Source organism: Periplaneta americana, chromosome 14, assembly GCF_040183065.1.
Source record: "Periplaneta americana isolate PAMFEO1 chromosome 14, P.americana_PAMFEO1_priV1, whole genome shotgun sequence".
Lineage (NCBI taxonomy): Eukaryota > Metazoa > Arthropoda > Insecta > Blattodea > Blattidae > Periplaneta > Periplaneta americana.
In genome coordinates, this window is record NC_091130.1 from 145,983,577 (window position 1) to 145,994,694 (window position 11,118).

Consider the following 11,118-nt stretch of genomic DNA (forward strand, 5'->3'; position numbering starts at 1 on the left):
AAGTTACCCAGCATTTGCTCGTATTGGGTTGAGGGAAAACCCCGGAAAAAACAAAATGACAATATTTGTGTAGAAAATCGATTAAAATATCATACAAAATAAGGGATATTAATGAACAATATATGCAAAGAAAATATCAAAGGAAATAAACATTATTTTACATTAATAATGGGGATTTATGGCCAAAATTAAATGAAAATGGCTAAAAAATGACTGAATAAAACAAAAGATGCTCTTATGAGTTGAAACAGGCAAAAAATGCCCTAACAAATATGTCTTAAAACACTCAGTTTATCACATAAGATATAAATACTAAAGCAGCTATGTTTCTGGCTTACTGGAAAAAAGATGCAATTTCATCAAAATCCTAGCCATAGTCATAACTGAAACTTGGAAAATTCATATGGTCCAAATTTTGTTTCTGGGTTTGAATTTCTCTTGAATGACTAACATTCGCACAATCTTGAGCATCCAGTTGCACGCAGGTGTTCCATAATGTTGTGATTTATATAGCCAGGTCTGAACTTACAGTATTCAGTCTTTACAATAATTATTGAAAGGTTAGGTGATACTGATAACTATTAGCATAGTTTGTTGACTGCATTGGTGGTTATATGCAAAATGGTGCCAAGAGAGGGGCTGTGCATATATCTAAACAATAAGAGAATACTGTATAGTGTTGCTTCTTTGGAAATAAGTGAAACATTATTAATAAAGAAATTTTACACAATGTAAAAAGAAGTTAACATAACCTGTAGATATTACACATTGTTTGAAACAATTGAAGTAATATGTAGGTATTCAGTAATTTTGATTAAATCAAATCAAGTGTTGGTGTTTTTAAGGGTGATAATTTTTGTAATACGTAATTTAGTTCGAAGTTACAACCTCTAATATGTTTGTTTCTATGTGGCTAGGTTTAATTTTTTAAATAAATTGTCGCTGTAATTTTCGTTTAAATAATCCTATTACCACCGTTTTAAGGGTGATAATTTTTGTAATACATAATTTAGTTCAAAGTTACAACCTCTAAGAAATATATTTGTTTCTATATGCCGAGGTTTAATTTTTTTAATAAATTGTCGCTGTAATTTTCGTTTAAATAATCCTATTACCACCATTTTAAGGGTGATAATTTTTGTAATACGTAATTTAGTTCAAAGTTACAACCTCTAAGAAATATGTTTGTTTCTATATGCCGAGGTTTAATTTTTTTAATAAATTGTTGCTGTAATTTTCGTTTAAATAATCCTATTACCACCATTTTAAGGGTGATAATTTTTGTAATACGCAATTTAGTTCAAAGTTACAACCTCTAAGAAATATGTTTGTTTCTATGTGGCTAGGTTTAATTTTTTTTAATAAATTGCCGCTATAATTTTGGTTTAAATAATTTCATTACCATCATTTTGATAACCAATGCTGTTTTATGGAATAAATTAAAGATTATAATACAGAATCTCTACTGTAATACGTACTACAAAAGAGTTGTGTATTTTCTATCTTCCGTAGATGGTGCAAGCATTTACACATGGACCAGTAAAATTAGAAGCTAAAAAGGATGGGAAGTTCGAATTATTTGGTGGAAATGTACATGGCGTCTTTTTAGAACTGGTAAGAATAAGATAAGATAGTAATTTCGTTAGTAATTACATTATGCATAGTCATGCTCTTGCTTGAGAATTACTACAAATAAATACAGTTGTTCTTACCTGTAAATGTATTCATAATTCTTATTTTGTGAATAGGGATGTGTGTGGAACGAGGCTGATTGTGTTCCATTCCTCTCCTTTCTTGTTAGTTTTAGATTGCAGAGGAATTCCATATCCATTGTATATAGTTCTGTTACTTTTTTTTTTTTTTTTTATATATATACCCTATCGTTCACCATGCTGTCTCTTTCTGCCTTCTTTTTTTTATTACTACTTCTGCATGGCTCTTCAGCCACTTTCAAAAAGTTTCCTTTAAAATTGATCCATCCTTCCTCTACATAATTTGTTTTCTTAATTGATCCAGGAGACTCGTTTATTTTTAAATGTCGAGTGTAAGACAATATTCATCACAAATATAATTTATTTCGTAATAAGACTCCTTTAGACGTGCAGTGTCTGTTGAATAATTTTAAACTGAGAGTAGGTATAATCTTACCTGGTGTATAAAAAAATTATTTTTTGTTGTTAATAGATTCCTGGTGAGAAGATTGTACAGAGGTGGAGGTTTAAAAGATGGCCTGCAGAACATTATTCGAATGTAACTCTGAAGATAGAACAAAGAGACGACCACACTGAAGTGAAGGTTGTACAGACTGGAGTCCCTCAGAAGTAAGTTATAATAATAATAATAATAATAATAATAATAATAATAATAATAATAATAATAATTTATTTTAGCTGGCAGAGTTAAGGCCGTAAAGCCTTCTCTTCCACCCAACCAACACTTTCTCTTGAATATACAGAGAGTTTCTATGCAGACCAGTTCCATGCCAACCCTGCCTAACAAAATCTTTTGTCGGGTGGCAAGTGATCGTATGCTGGTGTACGGACAGATCTGTGAACCCGTCTCTATGCAGACCAGTCCCACTCCACCCTTTACCCCTTAGCTTCCTTGGGCCAGGTGCTTTGCACTACAGTTATTAAGCCAATGGAACATTACTGCCTGGGACCATCTTCATAGCATCCCTCTGTACTTCCATATACAGTTGAAACCTGCTTTTAAATTTCATTAATTCATGTTTTCCTGATACACGTCATCTTCATGTTTTTTTTTTCAACATTTTAATAATGTGAAGGGATAGCAGCGGAGTTTTTGGACATTTCTGAGCATTTTCTTTGAGTTGCCAGTTTACCAGACCATATCACAAAATGTCTGTGGAAACTATAGGATTGTACTGTCAATCTCAGTTAAAATAAGTGCCAAACATTGGACAAATTCGTTAGGTTAGGTTAGATTAATACAGTATAATAATAATCCGTGGCGCTACAGCCCGTGAAGGGTCTAGACCGACCAGCCGGCTGCTGGCCTCACGCCCACATGCTGAAGCAGAGGTGGACGATCATCCAACCAGAATGGAGGTATTGTGTGGTTAGCACGATGATCCCCCCAGCCGTTATAGCTGACATTCGCAACCGGATTTCACTATCTATCGTAGCTCCCCAAGTGCATCACGATGCTGGGTGGGCACCGGTCCCATACATTGGCCGAAATTTCATGAGAAAATTTCTTCCCCCATGAGGACTCGAACCAGTGCACATTCCGTAATGCTAGTCCTAGGCAGGATGCCTTAGACCGCGACACCACGGCGCGGTACAGATTAATACAGTATAGAATAAAAAAATAATTTTATTATGCTAGTAGTGTGTATATTGGATTCATTGTTTTATTTCTTATAAAAAGGTAAAATATATAACTTAAATTTGTATTTATAATAATATAATAGTTTCTGCAGATGATGTGAAAATGTTAGGAGAAAATCCACAAATGATTAGGGAAAACACAGGAATTTTACTTGAGGCAAGTAAAGAGATAGATTTGAAAGTAAATCACGAAAAAACAAAGTACATAATTCTCTCGTGACCAGAATGTTGTACAAAATGGAAATCTAAAAATTATAAATTTATTCTTTGAAAAGGTGGAAAAATTCAAATATCTTGAAATAGTAACAAGTATAAATGACACTCGGGAGAAAATTAAATGCGGAATAAATATGGGAAATGGCTGTTATTATTCGCTTCAGAAGCTTTTGTCATCCAGTCTGCTGTCAAAAAAGCTGAAAGTTAGAATTTATAAAACATTTATATTACCGGTTGTTCTGTACGGTTGTGAAACTTGGACTGTCACTTTGAGATAAGAACAGAGTTTAAGGGTGTTCAAGAATAAGGTGCTTAGGAAAATATTTGGGACTAAGAGGGATGAAGTTACGGGAGAATGGAGAAAGTTACACAACACAGAACTGCACGCATTGTATTCTTCACCTGACATAATTAGGAACATTAAATCCAGACGTTTGAGATGGCAGAGCATGTAGCACATATGGGTGAATTCATAAATGCATGTAGTGTGTTAGTTGGAAGACCGAGAGAAAAATACCTTTGATGAGGTCGAGATGTAGATGGGAGGATAATATTAAAATGGATTTGAGGTAGGTGGGATATGATAGTAGGGATTGGATTAATGTTGCTCAGGATAGAAACCGATGATGGGCTTATATGAGGGTGGCAATGAACCTCCGGGTTCCTTAAAAGTCATTTGTAAGTAATTAATATTATAATGAATAAGTTATAATTTCAATACAAACGTGATAAGATACTGTATGGTAGAAGCAATTTTTCAATGAATTAATGAATTTTGTTCCTTACAGCTCATCTTACCGTTTCCCCCCCCCCTCCAAAATGTGTAAGTGGGTTTCACTGTATATTAAAATATTTTCAGCTAGGGTAGACCAGGGTAATTGTAAACAAATACTGTGAGAAATACAAAATTGTCAATATAAAAATTTTAATTCGGGGAATATTTAAATTAACATGTTGGCTAACCTACAAAGCAGTTTGGTGCCAAATAGGAGTAACTACTTATTTGTAAACGAATGTTTTGTAAGAGTCTACAAAAAAAAAGTTGAGAAAGAATCTTGCTTCACCTTCATTTTTGGCATTGTAAGTAAACGTACAGTGCTGTTTTTTAAGAATGTTGTTTTTATGAGGAATGTATAGTGGTTAACATTTATTACAATGGTTTTGAGATCTCCCATAACCTCAGGTCGTTAAATTATGACGTGTTTACATTTTCCCCATAGGGTAGACCAGGGTAATTGTAAACAAATACTGTGAGAAATACAAAACTGTCAATATAAAAATTTTAATTTGGGGAATATTTAAATTAACATGTTGGCTAACCTACAAAGCAGTTTGGCGCCAAATAGGAGTAACTGCTTAGTTGTAAACGAATGTTTTGTAAGAGTCTACAAAAAAAAAGTTGAGAAAGAATCTTGCTTCACCTTCATTTTTGGCATTGTAAGTAAACGTACAGTGCTGTTTTTTAAGAATGTTGTTTTTATGAGGAATGTATAGTGGTTAACATTTATTACAATGGTTTTGAGATCTCCCATAACCTCAGGTCGTTAAATTATGACGTGTTTACATTTTCCCCATAGGGTAGACCAGGGTAATTGTAAACAAATACTGTGAGAAATACAAAACTGTCAATATAAAAATTTTAATTTGGGGAATATTTAAATTAACATGTTGGCTAACCTACAAAGCAGTTTGGCGCCAAATAGGAGTAACTGCTTAGTTGTAAACGAATGTTTTGTAAGAGTCTACAAAAAAAAAAGTTGAGAAAGAATCTTGCTTCACTTTCATTTTTGGCATTGTAAGTAAACGTACAGTGCTGTTTTTTAAGAATGTTGTTTTTATGAGGAATTTATAGTGGTTAACATTTATTACAATGGTTTTGAGATCTCCCATAACCTCAGGTCGTTAAATTATGACGTGTTTACATTTTCCCCATAGGGTAGACCAGGGTAATTGTAAACAAATACTGTGAGAAATACAAAACTGTCAATATAAAAATTTTAATTTGGGGAATATTTAAATTAACATGTTGGCTAACCTACAAAGCAGTTTGGCGCCAAATAGGAGTAACTGCTTAGTTGTAAACGAATGTTTTGTAAGAGTCTACAAAAAAAAAAGTTGAGAAAGAATCTTGCTTCACTTTCATTTTTGGCATTGTAAGTAAACGTACAGTGCTGTTTTTTAAGAATGTTGTTTTTATGAGGAATTTATAGTGGTTAACATTTATTACAATGGTTTTGAGATCTCCCATAACCTCAGGTCATTAAATTATGACGTGTTTACATTTTCCCCATAGGGTAGACCAGGGTAATTGTAAACAAATACTGTGAGAAATACAAAACTGTCAATATAAAAATTTTAATTCGGGGAATATTTAAATTAACATGTTGGCTAACCTACAAAGCAGTTTGGCGCCAAATAGGAGTAACTGCTTAGTTGTAAACGATGTTTTGTAAGAGTCTACAAAAAAAAAGTTGAGAAAGAATCTTGCTTCACTTTCATTTTTGGCATTGTAAGTAAATGTACAGTGCTGTTTTTTAAGAATGTTGTTTTTATGAGGAATTTATAGTGGTTAACATTTATTACAATGGTTTTGAGATCTCCCATAACCTCAGGTCATTTAATTATGACGTGTTTACATTTTCCCCATAGTTTTAATTGCTTGGGGGTAATTGTAAACATGTTTTACTATGGTTACATTTCATACTTTTCAGTAATCAAAATTCTAATAAATTATATTAGAGATCCCCACCCAACTACACTGTAGAGAATTTAGAGGGGGTTGTTACAGATGTGAAAAATGGTAACTACAGTTACCGTGAAGCTCAGGAGCGGTACTGAGTTCCTATATCTGTCATATATCATAAGTTAAAGGGACGAAATGTACCAGTGACCAATCTTGGAGTTGGAAGAAGTACAGCTGTTTCTTCTGAAACAGAACAAAAAATGTTCAGTGTCTGATAGCTCGTGTGACAATTTGTGTTTACAATTACCCCCCTTCTTAAAGGGGTAATTGTAAACAGGTGGGGTAAATGTAAACTAGCAATTAAAAGATAAAAAAAAAAGTCAACCTTATTATTTTAAACCCATTTTCAGGGAAAAGAAAGATCTAAAAATAACACAATGTTTCTTTGTTATACGTACCGTTACTGAGGGTTGTGTAATGTTGAAATATATTTGAAATCAGTGAAAAGTGTTTACAATTACCCTGGTCTGCTCTATACTCCTCCAAAGATTGACAGTTTTTACGCATTTATTTATTTATTTATCTATCTATTTATGTCCATAACAGGGCAAAGCCCCAATTACAATAGACAGTACAGATAAAAAAAAACATAGAATTTCATATAACACGAAAAAAGAGGTAAAACAAATACAAATGTAATTACAAATTAAAAAATGGAAAAGAGAAGAAAAAAAAAACAAGTAGATACCACCTAAATAAAAGACACAGATACAGATATAAATGAAAAACACCAAATAAAAACAAATCAAAAAGAGCCAAGTACAGACATCACAGCCAAAAATGCAAAGTGTAGGCGTAGCTATAATTGGCAAATTGCAGCGCAAATACAACACCATGTTAATAAATTCAATATACAGCACTACACAGTAGGCCCAATAGGCTCAATTCATTTATTAAAAAAAAACACCAACACAGAACATGTGTTTCAAGTAATGATTTACATAACTTTTTCTTGTACATACTGTACGACAACGAGAAATCTAAATCCTATTTATTTGGTAGATGATTGTAAGTTCGAAGCATTAATAAAAGTGGCGACATTTTATGAGAAAGTGTTTTTGTTGTCTGTAAATAAAAGAGAGATCGCTTTCTCAAATTTGATTTACCGATATTGAAACTAATTAGCTGTAGAAGATCAGGGTTGTCTATTAAGCCATTTATGGTTTTGAACAAATACATTTGTTGTGCTCTTATCCTGCGACTACTGAGAGATGGTACATTAAATTCAACCAGCATGGATTCATAAGATTGGAATATGTTGTAACATGAATATTTTTTCATATATAGCAGTTTTAGGATTTTATTCTGTACTCTCTCCAGAATGACCGAGTGCGAGTGGTAGTGAGGGTTCCAAATTATAGATGCGTACTCTAATTAACTTTATATTAAACTATTATATATTTTTAAGATAGTTTCAACATTCCTGAAATCTTTTGAGTTCCTGTAGATGAAACCTACCAGTTTAAAGGCTCTATTCGCAATTGCTTTTATATGTGTTAAAAAGGATAGGTCATGAGAGATTACCACTCCTAAATCATTTACTGAAGTGATTCTTTCTAATTTTGTGTTATTTATGCTATAAGTGTAATCCAGAGAGTAAAGGTACGGTCACACATCGCTATTTTTGCAGCGCAACTTTTGTACTGCAGCTGCAAAAGCTGCATGTCATGTTCACACGTAAGCCAAAAGGAGCGCGCTGCACGCTACTTTTCGTGCTGTGCAATCAGAGTGCTGCAAAAGTTGCAACTGGAGGTTGCGAGTCTGTTCACACACAAACCGCTACTTTTGCAGCCGCAGTCATGCTGCAGGTTTCCATCTCCCTGTTGACTTCTCAATATACATTTTGTGGTTATGTTCGCATTATTAAGAAACTCATGCGAAAGCTTACTTATCTATTATTTGCTTTTCTGTCCTAACTAGTATTCAGAAATTGGCATTATTTTTACTATAAAGCTTTTAAAAACGCCTATATACTTAAATGATAACCAACAACATATTCACGTAATCAATGTTGGCAATCCTCCTGTTTGAAACTATGCTACAGAAAATAAAAAAAGTGAATTATATTGTCAGGAAATATGCTCAGACTGTGTTGTGCATTTAATAACTGTTACAAATAATTTATTTTCACCACATATAACATTAAAATATATCCAAACAATAAAAGTATCATTGGCACATTTGGGTGGCAACACTGGTCGCAACCGCAGCAAAAGTTTCAACAAAACCGATATCAAAAATGTTGTGGCTGCAACCCTGAGAACCCTGTTCACACATCGCTACTTTTAAGCTGCGCGCAGCATGGAAAAGTAGTGGGCAGCAGGTTCGGCAGCCGCTACTTTTCGGGTTGCACCGTTGTTCACACGTCGCAGTACGAGAGTTGCGCAGTTTTTTGTACTGCATCGCTGCAAAAGTAGCGACGTGTGACCGTACCTTTAGTATTACGAGTGAAGGTAATGTGTGAGCATTTTTTAATATTAAAGTTGAGTTTGTTAACAATGCTCCACCTAAAAATACTATTAATACCTTGTTGTAGCTCAGCTGAGTCAGATTTGGGATTTGTAATTTCTTTAAATAATTTAACATCATCTGCTTGTACATAGGCCTAGTATCATTTTTTGTTTTCTAATTTACAGTGAAGCCGACTCTACAAAAGAAAATTGGGAGCGGTACTACTGGGAGGCAATGAAGAGGACATTCGGCTTCGGCTCCTTCTTCGTGTGATGTCAGTTGAGTACTAATGCGTCCTTTTTTATGACTGTAGGTACGAAGTACGATATTTATTATTGCAAATGCAAAGAATTTGACAATGTTTTTGCGACTTTCATATCATTCTTTCCATCATGCTGTGGTATCTGATGGGTAAATTATAAAATTAATGTGAAAAACTGACGAACATATAGGACAGAAATTAGATTAAAAGCTGGATGTAGTTATGTTGTACGCTATCTTAATCTATTAGTGCAGTTTGTTATGAAATTGTTAAGCAGAGCAACAGAGATCTATTTTACAACAGAAAATTTGTACTCCTGTAATTTTAAATTGTATTTGGTCTAGTGGTGAAGTCAAAAGCCACCGTATTTTAATTTTCCACAGATGATTTCCTGTTGAATGTACTTTTTTTTCGTCGCCATCAAAAACATAAAATCTCGAAAGAATAGTAAAGTTGCATCATGTATGTATGAGTGCGTGCGTAGGTTACATTGTGTGTGTGTGTGTGTGTATATAGTACGCGTATGTGTAAATGTATAAGTATGATTGTATGAACAAGCCGATTGTATTGGATTTTCCAGCCCCTTCTCGTAATTTTGTTGCGAGTGTGGGCAACACTGCCTGTTATATCCATGCTTGGCACTGCATGTAGGAGAGTAGTTTTATTGCTGATCCAGTAATTAGTATTGGGTACAGTGAATTTTAAATACATTTTTTCTTCCTAAATTTATTTCTTCAGTTTCCATTAACATACTGCCAAAAGTGACGTGTTATTACAGACTGCAATACAACCAAGTACAGTCGAACCTTGATACAACAGGAATATCCTGAACTAGCACCAACAGATAGCGCGCGTGTACTTTGAGGGATGCGTCTTGCGTGTGCATTTGTTTTCCGGTATATAAACATTGAGGATTTACGTAGTGTATTAGTACATTAAATACTCTTAAAAACAACTCAAAATGCCAAATTTTTGTTGTGTGCCTATATTTAAAAACCATAGATCTAACACTTACTGGCACAGACCGATCCTGATGCATAATGTTTTATAAGGAAGCAATAGACTTCACTACATTATAGCCTAGAGGGGCCGGATAGCTCAGTTGGTAGAGCAGCTGGCTACGGACTGGAAGGTCCGGGGTTCGATCCCAGGTGGTGACAGGATTTTTTCTCGTTGCCAAACTTTCAGAACGGCCCCGAGGTTCACTCAGCCTCCTGTAAAAGGCAGTCAGAGCGTGGTGCCGACCACACCACCTCATTCTAGTGCCGAGGTCATGGAAAGCATGCAGCTCTACCTCCATGCCCCCCAAGTGCCTTCATGGCATATTACGGGGATACCTTTACCTTTACCTTTACATTATAGCCTAGACCAGCCTCATGGTCTAGTGGTCAGAGCTTCTGGCTATAGTTCACGAGGTCCCGGGTTCGATTCCCGGTTAGAGCACAGGCATTTTTCCTTAGAGGGGATTATTCCTGTGTTCGTCCATGGTCTGGAATTTAGGTTAAGTTTAGATTTAAGACCTCTCCTGGCACCACATTATCATAATCATCCTATCACATCATCGGGGTAATGTAACTCTGTCTTCCAGGCATCCCAACCTCAGAAGTGGGTTACAACTAAGCCATGGCCAGGAGAGAGAACCAGAAATGTCGAAAAGACAACCTTGTGGCACTGGATTAAAATATATATATATATATATATATATATATATATATATATATTTAAAAACCAGGGAAAGCCTTTTGTCTTCATTCAGGTCCCGAAATATTCTGAATATATGCTTTAAATCTTAAAAAATTTAACCAATTAAATTGCGGCTCGAAAGTGCTAGCTATTAAATAAAAATAACTACTTCAAGTAAGGAATTGCTGGCTACAGTTTCATTTTGGAGGAGGGGAAAGAAAAATTAATAAAAACATATGCAATGTCAACAGCAAGCTATGTTAGCTTAGATTATATTCAGTACTTCTAGGAGTCTCCGAAGTTTATGCCAGCATTTTATGCCTGCAGTAAACTCTCGATTAACTGGGATGTTTATTATCCGAGACGATCCATAGTGAAATCCATTTCGTGAATAATGTTTTTAATGTGCT

General features: G+C 34.5%; 1 protein-coding gene across 1 annotated transcript in view; it reads left to right on the forward strand.

Annotated features, from left to right (window-relative positions):
• Positions 1–10,851, forward strand: part of LOC138713810 (activator of 90 kDa heat shock protein ATPase homolog 1) — a 30,603-nt gene extending 19,752 nt beyond the window's left edge. Inside the window, exons 8-10 of the mRNA XM_069846247.1 lie at positions 1,513–1,614; positions 2,185–2,321; positions 8,949–10,851. Of these exons, the coding sequence (XP_069702348.1) occupies positions 1,513–1,614; positions 2,185–2,321; positions 8,949–9,036 (327 nt within the window). The 3' untranslated portion in view covers positions 9,037–10,851. The remainder of the gene's footprint in view (positions 1–1,512; positions 1,615–2,184; positions 2,322–8,948) is intronic.
• The last annotated feature ends 267 nt before the right edge of the window (positions 10,852–11,118 follow it).